Raw genomic sequence first — 16,214 nt, forward strand, 5'->3', positions numbered from 1 at the left:
AGTTTCACTGCCACCGCCACCTGGATTTGACTCTAAACTCTCGTTTATAAAACCGGCGTTAGTTTTGACGCGTTTTCGTTGGTGAAACCAGATTTCCTTAACTGTGGTTTAAATCATCGGTTAGTTTTAACCAAAGTTTAACTAAACGATCGTTAGCGAGAATTTGGTGAAATCGGGCCTTAGTCTATGCTAGTACTATGTCAAGTCTATTAAAAATACGTTCTCGATTCTCGATTTTTATTCATATATAAATGCAGAGTGTTTGAGACGGGTGGGTGTCATGATCGATAACCATTGAAACTGTTTGAATCTGAATTATTTCCATCAAATTGACACTGAAATATTATCATTTGACCTAATGAGGCGAACTGATAAACGATAAAATAGCTTGTTGAAAGATGCTACAAGTTTGATTCTAGCAATCATCCAATGACCAATATTCTTCCCTAGAAACAATTAAAATTTCAAGGTGGGGCAAGTTCAGAAAATTTGCCCGTTCGAGACAAGTGGCGCTCCTGTCTGTTGAGTCTTCTGCACTAATGATGACGTCATAACGGCAACTGAAAAATCCAAAAATCTCCCGTGTGCCGCACCACAACTCAGTGCACATATTATATTACAGAATACTGAGTACTGTCCGATTTGTTGTCGTTGTTGCTGCTAACCTAACCTAACCTCAACCTCAACAAAAGCAGGATTCAAATCAATAGGCGTTCATAATAATTATCAATTAAAGGATATTTTTCTGTGGAGTAAGTTAGGAAAATGGTAAGTTTATTCAGAATCATTATTACCACAAATTATAAGTCAATGTAGGTATATGCCTAACCTTAGTGGAATTGGCCAAGAAAGTGATTGGACCTATCAAGTTGGACCATAGATAGGGTCTAAAACATACTAAAATAGGCCAAGTACAATTTGCTATTGATCTCTTTCTTGACCAGTTGGCATAACCTAAATAATCCTTATTTATCTATTAACTAGGCTATATGGTCCAGATATCTAAATCGCAGAGGATAAGTTACGCGTCCGGTAACAAGACGTGGATTAGGCGTCCGGCAGTTACTGTCATAACCTAACCTAACCAACCAAACTTGCTGATAATGAAAAAAAAATCAAATGAAGGTTCAATTCTCTTCATAACATAAAATTATAAATGCCAAAAATTCTAACAAAAGATGTAACTTACCTAGTTAAGAAGAAATTACATTCAAAGCAAAATCTGTGACCAAAAGTTAAAGAAACCGATGGGTCTCGAACCAGTGACCTCTTGAATATCAGCCGAGCACTCTATCCACTACACCACGAACAACGCTGATCGTTGTGGTAATGGCGTTCCGGGACGTCACTACCGGACGCCTAATCCACGTCTGGTTACAGGACGTGTATCCTCTGTGTATCTAAATACCATTATTAGATTTCAACAATCAACATTATAAGATTCCAAGGGGGGGGGGTTGAGATTCTGATGCTATTATTTGTCATTGAGTGATTAATTAATGATGCTAGGCCTGTCCATCTAATATGCTTAATAGAAAGTTAAGTTACGTAGTAACCTAACTACCAGTTGCCTAACTTATACACCATTCTGGTTTGGACTGTCCCCTTACAAAAAAAACTTTGAGTTAGTCCTAAACACTTCAACTAGCAGTGTGGCTAGTCGCGGTAGCTGGTGTCCGTTGTGGCAGATACTATAATAGGCTAGTCACGTTTTGTAAAGATTCTGTGATTCCAAATAAATTGCTAAGATTGATTAAGTTAGTATAAGAAAATCTATTAACACAATTGATTTACCCTAATCATTAGAGTCGTAAGTTATATAAAGTTTTGCCTTATAGGCTAAGATCCTTCATCAATTACTAATTTTTAAATGTATAATTTGTGTAGCCTATGTTTTAAATTAAATGAATTCTTTGTTTCAGGCTAGGAATGCAGAGAAAGCTATGTAAGTTTTAGGCCTATATCAAAGTACTTACCTATTAAGCTATAGCTTAGCTGATTTTGAAAATATTTTTATACTGGTGTAGCGTAATCAAAAGGTTATTGTAGAAATAATAAAGTGGACTGTATATGGGTTATTGATTTAATTTTGACAACAGAAAATAATGGACTTTTGGTATAATTTTTAACACTGAACTATAACTTAGTTATGTTACCACTTTGACGTTATTAACCCTTAGAGTGCCAGGCGAGAAATAAAAGTAACGCTCAAAAAATGCCGATGATTTTTCCCGAAGGTCGCGCTAAAAATGCCGAGCGCGATCTGGCGATTTTTAGGTTAAAATTTCGGAAAAATCGAATTTTCGATATTTCGACCAACGAAAATCGATGTATCGCATCTAGCAACTTTCGACTCAATGTTAATATATGGGTTAAAAGAATCCGAGTATTTATTCGGTTGTTATGACAGCTGTTCGATCATTACGAAACGTCCGGTCAGCCGGACGTTGGCACTTTTGGCTCGTTCTAAAAACGTCCGGTCGGCCGGACGTTGGCACTTTTGGCTCGTTTTAAAAACGTCCGGTTCCCCGGACGTTGGCACTCAATGGGTTATGGTCTTGAAAGAAGATCTGGTCGAATGTTGTCTATCCAGAAGATATGTTTCATGAATGTCCAAAATGTTCTCACAGTAGGTACACAGAATTTAGATTCAAATTAAAAAAGGTTTATTTAATGCACACAAAAAGAAAAGGTAAATGAAATAAGTCAAAATAAAAGGAGAGAGAAATGAATTATGTTACACAAAGAAACGATATTACAAGAGAGAAAAATTGCACTTTTTTAACCAGAATGTTTACCTTGGAATGTTTACATTTTCAAATTTTTATTATTGTATTGTTGTTGACATGTGGGGATTATTTTAATATGCTCATATGGTCAGCTGGCCTTTTACTGAACATACCGGCCTCCATAAAACGATAGTTTTATAACAATGAACACAAAATTGTAACAAAATAACGGAGCACTGAAGTATATTATGAATAAACTATTTACAGGAGGTTTGTCTTTGAATTTGTGTGTTAGCTTCTTAACCGGCCTCCCACACGAATTATGCCGGAAGCATCCAGAAAATGGTCTAAGGGTTGAAGATTAGGTACTGGGTGTGTTTTTGAGAAGTAGAGTCAATTCATTCGTAAAACATGTAGCTTGGACACGCTTGATGATGGTACGCTCTGAGTTCTTAAGTTCAGAGACGGTGAGATGCCCATGTCTTCGGTCAGAGCTACGTGCATTATGGATAAACCGCAAGACATAGCTTGTTACTCTGAGTAGTTTGGACCACGATGAGTACTTGGAGAGAAGATCCCATTCTGGAGGTTGGGTTGAAACTAGGACATTTAGAGGAGTAGTTTTACATTCTTGAGTGTCTTGCAAGTTGATTGGAACGAAGCGATTAGATGGCCAATGATCATCTGATAGAGTTAACCATGGAGGGCCATTCCACCATAGAGGATGATCAATGAGTTGAGTGGGAAGTAAACCACGTGACGCACAATCAGCGGGGTTGTCCGTTGAGGGAACGTAGCGCCAGGAGTGAGAGGGGATCAATTCTTGGACTTGAGCAACTCTGTTGGCAACATACTTTTTTAGTCGATATGATGGGGTGTGTAACCAAGTGAGGGTTACTGATGAATCACACCACAATGTAGTTTGAGAAAGGTCAATCTTTTCTTTGAAAATTGTACAACAGTAGGTTGTGAGTCTTGCAAGTAAGTATGCACCACATAGTTCCAAGCGGGGTAGAGTAACACGTTGCAAAGGAGCTACACGTGTTTTTGCGAGAATCTGACGAGTGATGATTTCTCCAGTTGAAAACTCACAGCGGAAGTATAAAACTGCTGAGTATCCTACTTCGGAGGCATCTGAAAATCCATGGAGTTCTAAGGAACATGTGGTAGTGAAATGGAACGAGCGAGGGATCTTAATACTTGAAAGTAGAGAGGTTTCATCAACGAAAATGTGCCATTTTTCGGCGAGTTCATTTGGAAGAGTGTCATCCCATTGGATACCTTGTGACCAGAGTATTTGCATGAGGGTTTTTGCCCACATGGTCACGGGTGACAAAAATCCGGTAGGGTCGAAAATGCGTGCTATAATGCTCAGCACTGATCGTTTTGTAGGAGGACCATCAGGGAGACTTAAGTTGTAAGTGAAACAATCTGAAATGGGTGACCAATGTAGTCCAAGAATGGCAAAATGAGGGTGATTAGTGGCTTCCAAAAAGACTGGTGTTTCTAGATGATCTTGAGGCAAATCTTGGAGTATTTCTGGGCAATTGGATGTCCATTTTCTTAGCTCAAAACCACCACGTGCAAGAAGTTCAATCAGCTGATCTCGTAGTTGCTTAGCTTCGTTGAGTGTATGAGCTCCACAGATGACGTCATCCACATACGTATTATCCCGTAAAACTTTGGCTGCTGCTGGGAACGACCCTCCTTCGTCGTCAGCAAGTTGATGTAACGTTCTGATGGCATGGAAAGGTGAACTGCTTAGACCGTATGTAACTGTCGTTAATTTGTATGTGGAGATTTCTTGAGTCTTTGGATCACGCCATAGAATTAACTGATACTTCTGGTCGTCAGGATGAACTTGAATGCAACGATACATTTTCCTTATATCGCAACTGAACACATAATTATGTGAACGAAAATTCTACAAAATGTCACAAATGTCAATTTGAAGTTTGCGACCGGTTAAAAGAATATCATTTAGTGCGACACCGGTACTGGTTTTGCAACTATCATCAAAAACTGTACGAAGTTTGGTTGTACTACTGGTTTCCTTCAGTACACCGTGATGAGGCAGATAGTAGTGTGGTTGCGAAAGATCGGAAGGGGATGCTTTGACCATGTGTCCGAGATTTTCATATTCAGTCATAAACTGTGTATACAATTCCTTGAAATTAGAGTTGGATTCAAACTTTCGTTCGATTGAGTGAAGTCTATGTTCAGCAGCAGATTTTGAAGTGCCCAGTGGTTGATGTTGGTCCTTGAAAGGGAGTCGAACCACATATGTTCCATCTGGAGAGTGGGAGTGAGTTGATTTGAAGTGATCTTCAGCGATGCGATCGTCTTCAGAGATAAGATTGCACTGCGGTACCTCTTCTTGTTGCCAAAAGCGAAGTAGAGTATTATGTAGCTCGTCCGTAGTGGATAATAGAGACGAATGGCATGAGGTGGGAGAAGAGTTAGACAAAGTTGGTGCATTGCCCATTAACACAAATCCCAATCGTGTTCCAATAACGAATGGAAGGTTTGAGCCCAATGGGTAGGATTGATGAGTAAGAAGTTCTGGAAACAAAGCACCTCCTATGAGAATGTCAATATTCTGAGGAATATGAAAGGTCGGATCTGCGAGGACAAAAGGTTTTACCAGTTCGTAAACCTCAAAAGAGAGTTGAGTACGAGGCAAAGGAGCGGAAATTCTATCTAGAATATGGAAAGGTCGATTTGAAGCAATTACTTCACTGCCTAGTGTGGATAGTTCTAGGAGTGCATGTCCCTTTGTTGAGGATTGCGATGCAGAGATTCCCACGATTGTGTGAGTAGAGCGGTGACGAGAGACGTTTAATAGCTGTGCTGCCCTCTCTGTCATGAAGTTGAGTTGACTTCCACTGTCGAGCAGACATCGAAAGACATGAGAGATTCCATTAGTAGCGGTAATTTTAATGAGAGCGGTGCCTAGAAGTACCGTAGTTGCAGGCTGAGAAATCGAGAGCGACATTTCTGGTTGAGCAGAAGCGACTACAGAAGGTGTAGCAGTTGAAGGTTTTGAGGGTTTGGCTATAGGAGGAGGCTGCACCGACTTTACAACATTTTCGAAATGTAACAAGGTGTGGTGTTTTTGTTTACATTTAAGACATGTGCCTGTTGAGCGACAATCTTTGAGTGTGTGATTGCCAAGACATGAAATACATTTATTTTGCTCTTTTACAAGTTTGTAACGTTCGTTTGGAGATTTTTTAGCAAAAACCTTACACATGTAGATTTTGTGATCGGTTTGTTGGCAGGCAAAGCATGATGGAAATGTCTTTACAGAAGTGGAGTGATTATCTGAGCTTACAAGTGCAGTATAGCGGGTGCTTGGTTTGGAGTAATTTTTACTAGATGTGAGGGCAGGCTTTGAATTAGCCTTGTGACAAAAAGTTGAAGAGTGTAGGTTGGCATCTTCACTGTTTGAGCATTCTTCATTGAGAAATTTAATGATTTCGTCCACAGATGGTAACGAATGAGTTTCACATGATTTGAATGAGCGGTAATGTTCAAGTTTTTGCCGTAAATTTCTATCAAGTCTACGGAGCAAATGAGCTGACAGCAAAGGATTGTCATTGGTAGTGAAGTCACTTTCTAAAGCAATAAGTGATTGTGTATGTTCCAGAAAATTATTTAGAAATTCACGTATTGATTTTGTATTTTCAGATGTAGCAATGGGAAGATCCAATATGGCATTTAAATGTAAAGAAGTTAAGCGTCTGTGATTGTGGTATCGATCGCGCAACAAATTGTATGCGATTTCGTAGTTAGATGCACTGATGTTTAAGTTTTTAATTAAATTTAGAGGTTCTTCAGTTAGACAGCTTAGTAGGTATTGAAATTTTGATACTGGAGACAGAGATGTGTTGAGGTGTACAGCGCTATCAAAAAGATTGATGAAATTAATCCACTCGGCTGAGTTTCCCGAGAAGGTTTTCAAGTCAAGTTGCGGTAGGCGGACAGGTTGCATGAAAGCAGTACAGTTGGAATCATTCACCATTTCTTGAGGGGGAGATTGAGGTTCGTCATTAGGGATTAGTGACTCTATAGTACTACAAAGATGTACCGTATACATAATTCACCAATAGTGTTTTCATCATCATTTAGAATAATGCCATCGAGTTCTTCGTCAGAACAATGTTCTAAAACGCGCCTGAAATTTAGTTCAAAGTCGTCTCGCTTTTTCCTGATTTCATCTAAATAGTTATGAAGTGATTTTATTTGCACAGAGGATAGGTTGTTTGCTTTAGCACTTTCATTAATAGAATCTATATTTTCTTGAATTTTTCCAAGCCTAACTTTGAATTGTTTGGTTAGTCTTTTATAAGTAGAAACCTTAATCGGGCCTAGGTTAACAGAAGCCATCATTGAACACAAATACAGTCAAAAAACACAAGACACAAAAGTTATTTCACTTCGTTACATAAAACAAAATGAATTAGGCTAGTTCAATTAAACAGTTTGTGGGCCTTAACTCGGAACCAATCAACAAAAAATATAAACACTGAAGGATTGGTATAATGTTTACAAAATGACTATAACGTCACAGAGTCTTTCAGTCATTGGAGTAGGCCTATTAGGCTAATGTGATCGAGAGAGTGAGAGAGATAGAGGTAGAGGGGGAGTACAAAATATGCGTGAACGACAATATTGAGAGTTTATGAGGTTATGTTCGTCTTTAATCTTCACCAAAAGTCCAAATAATTAATCCAATCAATTGGTTAATCAACAATCCGGCTCGAAGGACCAAAGATGTAGAAAAAGGTATCAAAAGGTTATTGTAGAAATAATAAAGTGGACTGTATATGGGTTATTAATTTAATTTTGACAACAGAAAATAATGGACTTTTGGTATAATTTTTAACACTGAACTATAACTTAGTTATGTTACCACTTTGACGTTATTAAGGTCTTGAAAGAAGATCTGGTCAAATGTTGTCTATCCAGAAGATATGTTTCATGAATGTCCAAAATGTTCTCACAGTAGGTACACAGAATTTAGATTCAAATTAAAAAAGGTTTATTTAATGCACACAAAAAGAAAAGGTAAATGAAATAAGTCAAAATAAAAGGAGAGAGAAATGAATTATGTTACACAAAGAAACGATATTACAAGAGAGAAAAATTGTACTTTTTTAACCAGAATGTTTACCTTGGAATGTTTACATTTTCAAATTTTTATTATTGTATTGTTGTTGACATGTGGGGATTATTTTAATATGCTCATATGGTCAGCTGGCCTTTTACTGAACAACTGGTATGTCTATAGGTCTTCAGTTATGGTTAAAATCGATATTTTTAGCTTACTGACTCCCTAATCGCATCAGCCACATTTTGCTTTCTGCAAATAATCATTGTAAGTTATGTTTAGGCCCAAGGCTTGATTTAGGCATATCCATTAGGCCTATAAACTCAGTAAATTACTGAGGTCGTGAGGCTGAGATGAACTTTAACACCTTATTTTGGCTTTGTTTTTGAAGTTACAGCTTTTGTTATGTCATGTAAAAACTTAAGAAAATCTACTTTTGTGGTAAAAGCTAAAAAACAGTCATAAATAAACATATATTTTCAAAACTACATGTGTAAAATACAACACAGTGTTCGCTCTTGCCCCACCCGGGTGGGGTAAGAGCTTACATGGCCCCTAATTTCCAAAAAAAACTGTGTTTACATAATGGTGGGGCAATTGCATCTACAGTAGAGGTTTTGGGCTTTTCAATACTTTTTACAGAACTTAATTAAGTTTAGGCTATCTTTTTTCGTTTTCAGGTAGTCAAAAAGAATGTAGAAAAAAACGGAAAAGTTAAGTCATGGTTTTACTTAAAACGGATTTTTTTTTCTTCAGTTGTGACGTAAAATGAGTATTTTAAAAAATCTTGATTAGGCCTATTTCCACATAGGCCTAAAATTAGATGGTTCAAACACTTAAAGAGTAGCCTACTTCTGTTTAATATGTACAATATATATCAAAGACTTTTTCCATAAAATATTTTAAAAAATCGTAAAATCTCTGATTTTGAGTAAATGCAGTTTTGCATTTTTTCCCGTAAAATTAATATTTTTTTTTCTACCCTATAAATCTTACTACTGATGCACCAATGAAATAGTTAAGGTTTTGTGAAAACTTTCATATTTTTAAAATTTTAAAACAAAAAGTTGGTGGTCAGCGAAAGCACAAGCCCCAAAAATACAGTTGCTCCGACTGACCTCATTTTATTTATTTATTTTTTAAATTTATCTGAGGAATTATCTCAATGTCTGCCGCAATGAATAGGGTATGTTATCTCGTAGAATTATAACAATTACATTACCGGTACCGGTATAGTTTTATATCCTGCACTAACTTGTTCTAATTATTTTAACTGTAGGGGCATTGTGAATTGAATTTTATCCCAAGTCATTTAAAGCATCAGAAACAACCAACTAAACAAGTATTTAAAAACATTTCAAACAAACTTGGATCTTAGAAATAATAACACAATCCATTTATTAAATGGTTTTTTGTGAGTTTGCTTTGTTATGCCTAAATGCAGTTTTATTTTATGTTGCCAAGAGTCTAAAGGATAACTTTGTAATTATCTGAGCACATTTTTCTTTATTACTCTACAAACCTTTTCCAGGACGACCTTGGCTCGGTGGAGAGCCGCACAGGTGACAGAACAAGGTGGAAGTGCCAAGGAGAAAGAAAGAAGACCATTTCTAGCCTCAGAGTGTACAGATTTACCAAAAGCTGAAAAGTGGAGAATGCAAATTATCAGAGAAATTGCGAGGAAAGTGGCTCAGATACAAAATGGTAAATATACATGAACTGTTGTACAGCACCATGAAGAGAAATTTTAATTTTACTTTGATTATGATATGTTGGTGATGCAGATCACTTGTGTGACTCAGGTGTATATTTGCCGCTGCTGTTGCAGTTAAACTGTAATGTTTTAAGTGAAGTTTCTTATTGTGATCCCATCTTGGGAAATGTTAACATCAACAAAGATGATACAACTAAAAGACCAAAATTTGTGTAGGCTATTCCAGTAGCTCAAAGCATTTTTATAAAGATTTAAACACCACTTCCAATAGGTAGGCCTACATCCAAAGATATGTTTTATTTGAATTATTAGAAGCTGTTGGCCCGTCCTATGTACGGGAATCAAGTTGTCAATTAAAACTTAATATAATTCAGAATAGTACACACATAAGGACAAATTATGATAGTTTTAATGGGAAAAATCATCTTGTAAATAAATGTCACCTGACCACACATTTCTCTCATCCGATTATAGGCCTATACGATATGCATTTTAAATCTAAGCCGATTTAAAAAGTCTTGAAATGAGATTCGCGGATGATCACACACTCTGGTTTTATGTACAGTAGCTAAATACCACCTTCCATTGCATACTATCACTTACCGTACCTTACCTTACCTCTGTGACCACTGAAACCTTTTAAGAGGATTCTGAACCCCCATTATAATCCATCCCCTGCCTCTTCTAATATAAATCCTTGTTTTTAGCTGGTCTTGGAGAATTTAGGATACGAGATTTAAACGATGAAATCAACAAGTTGCTTAGAGAGAAGGGTCATTGGGAAGCCCAGATCAGGGAGTTGGGAGGTCCAGACTACGCCAGGGTCGGCCCTCGCATGTTGGACCATGAGGGAAAAGAAGTGCCCGGAAACAGAGGCTACAAGTATTTTGGAGCTGCAAAAGAATTACCAGGTATTATTTTTGTTGTTTAACATGGTACCTAATATAAATTTAGAACATTGTGAATGTCAAATACCTATCCCTATGGATTGTATCATTATTACAAAATGAACCTGAGAAATCAAGTGCAATGCTTTGCGGGACCCGAAAAGTTTCCTGCTTTCTCAGGGTAGGACGATTGCATGTGATAAGTGTTTTCTGACAAGTCCTGGATATCGTCTGACAAAAATAAAGATCAGTGAGTTGGACAAAATATCACAAATGAAGTCTCAAAGTCTGCTCACTTTTCCGCAAGCAGTTTATTTTATTTATTAGGTTTTACTTTCTATTACTATGTTGGACTATAGATGAAATTTTGAATTTCGTTGAGAGTGGAAAAGTATCACACTGATGACATAATTTTTATGTTTTAGAAACTTACAAGAATTAGACATATTGTCTATACGAAATAGAACATTTAGGGTATGTTAAGAAGCCACAAAGTATGTTCTACTCCTCCCAGATAATTAGCACAGTAGCTCAGTAGTAGGATGATATAGCTGATTAAGAAGCTGCCCTGAAATTGTAGCAAAAATAAAATTTCCATCCATACACTAGTGAGATTTTTCAAATTTTGGAGAGAACAGTTTGACTCCTTATCTTTATACTGTTGTTGAGACCAATAAGCCTCTGAAAATCATTTTAACACAGCAAAATTACAAATAAATTAGGAAACTTATGATACCTCAGGTTTGAAAACCTGAGATGGATCACAACTTCCATTGCCAATGATACGATAGTTGAAGTTCTTTCAATGTACAACAGGTGTGAGAGAGCTGTTTGAGCAGGAGCCGCCCCCTCCCCCTCGCAAGACGAGAGGTGAACTGATGAAAGACATTGATGCTGACTACTACGGCTACAGGGACGACGACGATGGTGTACTGTTGCCAATCGAGAGCAGGGAGGAGAAAAAAGGTAACATTTAGGAATCAGTGTGTTACCATGTATGTAAACCCTTGTGCGTAGTAGTAGTTTACACAACGATTGCGTAAAGATAGTGTTAACGACACAAAAAACTTCTACAAATGTCGTTAACACTATACTTGAGTTGGGTACACTACTTTACCTAACTGAATTGAAACGGCTACGGTACTTTAAAAAACAGTCACAGGTAAAAAGTATTTTTAACCTTAAAAGTCCTATGGTTGTTTTTATGTGTCATTGTTAATTATATCAAATTTGCAGCAATACAACAGGCTGTTGCTGATTGGAAAGCAAAGAAAGAAGCAAGTGTAAACAACGAAGGTGAAGACAAGACTGAGGAAGAGGAAGAAGAGAATATATACTCTGTTACTGCTGATGACAGTGTAAGTTTTCAGTTTAAAATATCCACACAAATCACTAAACAATGTTTGGCTTACCCGAGAAAAGTGGTTAAGTACCCACTAATTAGTACGGTATTGTATTCGTAACCATTCTGTTTAGCTTAATTTTCTCGTTTTTAAGCCCTCTTTCCTCCAAAAACTAAAATAAAAGCATTTGAGTACTACAGTAACATATTATGTGTCCTTGCCATTATATTCTACCATTGTCTATTATAGTGACTGATCATTATCAATAATGTGTTTTAATCTGTGCCAGAAGTACAAGTTGTACGGTGTAAAAAAGAATAGTTGTATGGGTTATTGCATAAGTGTTGTGAGAACAGTTTATTTCATAACACCTGTTAATTTCTATTAATTATTATCATATGTTTATTTGTTATTCTATGTTTGTAGAAAGGTAAATAAAGTTAGTTGAGTTTGAGTTATGACATAAAACAGTCCATTCACTTAATTCCTAGTAAAATAGTACATGGTGGCAGCGGTTTAGAGCTATGCCTCAGAAGAGAAATCCAAGAAGGAAACAATCTGACTATGAAGATAATGAAAATGAAAGAAGCAGAGAAAATGAATACAACAATTCAACTAAGAAGTCAATCATTGTATCAAACACTCATTCAGTTATTCAACCTCCAGCTAGTTTTTCCTTTGTACCAGCAGATTGGCCAGGATGGAAAACAAGATTTCAAAGATATCGGTCAGCATCTGGGCTATCTGAAGAGTCTGAGAACAAACAAATCAACACTCTTATATACACATTAGGTGAGAAAGCTGATGAGATTTTTGCATCTTTTAATTTAGCAACCGAATCAACGCTAACATTTGAAGAAGTCTTAGATTTATTTGACAAACATTTTATTCCACGGAGAAACTTAATTTTTGAAAGAGCAAAGTTTTTGAAGAGACAACAAAAAATTAATGAAACAGTTGAAGAGTTTATAGTTAGTCTCCATTCCTTGGCTAGAACCTGTGACTGGGGTTCACTTAATGATGAAATGGTGTTGATGGTACTAATACTGGGTTTAAATGATGAGAAACTTAGTGATCGCTTGTTGCTAGATCCCGAGATGAATTTAGACAAGGCCATTACAGTTATAAGACATGCAGATAACGTAAAGAAAGAGAAGGCAGATTTATGTGATGAGAAAAGAGTTCAAATTGAAGCAACTACGTCATCGAGTTCAAACCAAAATCAAGGATATAGGTTTCGTCAAAAGAAACAAGAATACCCAGCGCAATGTATCTGGTGTGGTTATAAACCGTCCCATCCAAGAAGCACGTGTCCAGCAAAAAGCGCAACATGTAACTTATGCAAAAAGATTGGTCACTTTTCGAAGGTCTGCAGATCTAAAGAAGCACAGGAAGTAACTGATGAAAATGAAGTAAGTGAACTTGGACCTTCAAATAATAAAGTATTCATAGGTACACTTGGGGATGGGTCAAAATGTAAGCCCTGGAAACTAGAATTAGTATTTGAGGGAAAACCACAAACATTTAAAATTGATTCAGGGGCAGATGTAACAGTAATTCCCCCTGGCATAGTTGATCCAAGTAGGATCCAGCCGACTCTAGTTGAGTTGTTTGGGGCTGGTAGAACAAAATTAGAAACTGTAGGTTGTGTTAGAGCTAATATCCAATACAGAGATGTTAAAATAAATCACATTGTATACGTAGTGAAGGGACTCATAACACCCTTGCTTGGTCGTCCAGCAATACAGGACTTTAAAATTTTAACTTTTGTTAATTGAGTTGCAAAGGTAGACAGTGACTTTTTTACCGAATACCATGAAATGTTTAGTGGTCTGGGCGTCATTCCTGATCCCTACACAATAGCACTTAAGGATGGTGCAAAGCCATACGCAATAACCACTCCTAGGACAGTACCTTTACCCCTAATGTGTCAAGTGAAAAAAGAACTAGAAAGTATGGTACAAAATAATGTAATCACACCAGTTGAGCATGCTACTGAATGGTGCTCAGCAATGGTAGTAGTGCCTAAATCTAATGGAGATGTCCGCATATGTGTTGACTTAACAAAGTTGAATGAATCCATCCAGCGGTCTTATCATCCGATTCCCAAAATTGAAACGTCTCTCAGCTCAATCTCAGGAGCAAAATGGTTTTCAAAACTTGATGCAAACAGTGGTTTTTGGCAAGTCCCCTTAAATGTAAATTCCCAGGATCTAACTACTTTCCTTACCCCCTTTGGACGTTTTAAATTTCTCAAACTTCCATTTGGAATCACATCAGCACCTGAACATTTTCAGAAATGCATGAACAAAATCTTAGACAACCAGTCAAATGTCGCAGTCCATATGGACGATATTCTGATTTGGGGCAAAACGAAAGAAGAACATGATACAGTTGTTCGGCAAGTACTTGAAAAGCTTAAAAATGTAGGAATGACACTTAACAAAGACAAAACTGAGTTTGGGAAGTCAAGTATTAAATTCCTCGGGCATTTCCTCTCATCCGATGGAATTTCTGTTGATAAGGAAAAGGTTTCCGCCATTCTCAAAATGGACTGTTTTATGTCATAACTCAAACTCAACTAACTTTATTTACCTTTCTACAAACATAGAATAACAAATAAACATATGATAATAATTAATAGAAATTAACAGGTGTTATGAAATAAACTGTTCTCACAACATCCTCCCTTTTAAGTTTGAAAGTTCTTCAACCAGCTTGGTTTGTGTATATTTCTCTTTGGACGGTTGTATGGTTCTGTTTGATGTGTATTTGCTGACACATTTTGTTCACGCCCTCGTTCATACATTGTTGAAACTGATAAGAGGAATGTGAGAAGAAATCGATTCCACCTCAAACTTGCCCCTTATTTAAGAGAGGAAAACAGTGAACAAAATGTGTCAGCAAATACACATCAAACAGAACCATACAACCGTCCAAAGAGAAATATACACAAACCAAGCTGGTTGAAGAACTTTCAAACTTAAAAGGGAGGATGTTGTGAGAACAGTTTATTTCATAACACCTGTTAATTTCTATTAATTATTACGAGAGGTCGTCCAGTGGTCGAAACTCGACCAATAATATGTAATGTAAACTTACTCACTTCTCTATTTTCACCCCACACTGTAAATAAAACATGTGATTGGAGTTTCTTCCATTTTTTTTTATTTTCTGTTTATATTTCGTTGTTATTTCGTCACCAGCATGGCAACGCATAAGATCCATGTTAATTTTTTCAAATTTTTAAACTCATTTTTTGTGCTTATCTTTGAGCCTATTTAAATTTATAAAGGGATTCTGCACACCTACAGGAAAATAGCTTTCTAACGGTATGCGTAGATTTATCCCACGATGCACACAAGCTGAGAAAAAAGGTTTTAAAGAAACATGCTTGCCTATTAATATATAGATAGATCATATGTTTATTTGTTATTCTATGTTTGTAGAAAGGTAAATAAAGTTAGTTGAGTTTGAGTTATGACATAAAACAGTCCATTCACTTAATTCCTAGTAAAATAGTACAATAAGGTTTTGGTTTTCGAGGCCCAGACACAAACCTTGCCTTTCATCTTTGACATTTAGTTCTGTTGGTGGGTTGGACCGTACACTAAGCTTTAAAAGTCCACCTTATTAGCCAAAATTATGAGTTTCTTGGGTAAGGATAACTGACCTTTTTGTAGATATCCCTTGACCAGCATAATTTACTATGTATATAACTGCAATGAAGCATTACGATTGCTTGTTATGACTTGAAAATATGTTGTCACACCAAATGATCAAGTACACCCACATAGACATATAATGTTTTTATTTAGTACAACAATAATATTATAGTTTATGAAATAAATTAACATGCTGCAGAGCTCGGATGAGGAGATGGGTGTGGAGGGGGAGAGAGACCTAGGTCAGCCCAGATTCATCGCACATGTTCCTGTGCCGTCTCAGAAGGAGGTGGAGCAAGCCCTTCTCCAGAGGAAGAAACAAGAACTGCTTAACAGATATGCTAGCGAGAGTGTCATAGCACAGTCGGAGGAAGCCAAAGAGTTGCTTGGCGTCTCATCTACATCTTCAGCGTGATTGAATGTCTTGTGATTCATTTGTAAATATGTGTAAATATATTTCTACATTTTTCCAACTCTTGTTTTAATGGTTTATTCATGGACCCTTGTTTAAATGTTTATACATTTTAGTTAAGATTTTAGTTCAATTATTATTTTATGGCTGTAAAAGTGCAAAGGTATCTATGAGATAGCTGTTGACAAACCTTCTCTAATAGTGGTGTTGTGTTAAATTTTATAGTGTGTACTTGAATATTTGGTTGTAGAGACACATGAAAAGCAATAGTGAATAAACAGTAGACAGACACATTCAAGGCATTATCAAGTACACTTTAAATTTGTCCAGTTGATCCACAAGAAAGTAATA

General features: G+C 36.7%; 1 protein-coding gene across 1 annotated transcript; it reads left to right on the top strand.

The window, feature by feature from the left end:
• Positions 1–658: 658 nt before the first annotated feature.
• Positions 659–15,918, top strand: LOC128994528 (pre-mRNA-splicing factor ISY1 homolog). The gene is made up of 7 exons (XM_054419140.1): positions 659–768; positions 1,923–1,945; positions 9,374–9,546; positions 10,264–10,467; positions 11,260–11,409; positions 11,680–11,801; positions 15,651–15,918. The coding sequence occupies exons 1-7, from the start codon at positions 766–768 to the stop codon at positions 15,864–15,866; spliced, it is 891 nt and encodes a 296-aa protein (XP_054275115.1). The 5' UTR covers positions 659–765; the 3' UTR covers positions 15,867–15,918.
• Positions 15,919–16,214: the final 296 nt, after the last annotated feature.

The sequence above is a fragment of the Macrosteles quadrilineatus genome, unplaced genomic scaffold (assembly GCF_028750875.1).
Source record: "Macrosteles quadrilineatus isolate MER2022 unplaced genomic scaffold, UCM_ALF_1.0 Scaffold_5__1_contigs__length_97177068, whole genome shotgun sequence".
Classification (NCBI taxonomy): Eukaryota; Metazoa; Arthropoda; class Insecta; order Hemiptera; family Cicadellidae; genus Macrosteles; species Macrosteles quadrilineatus.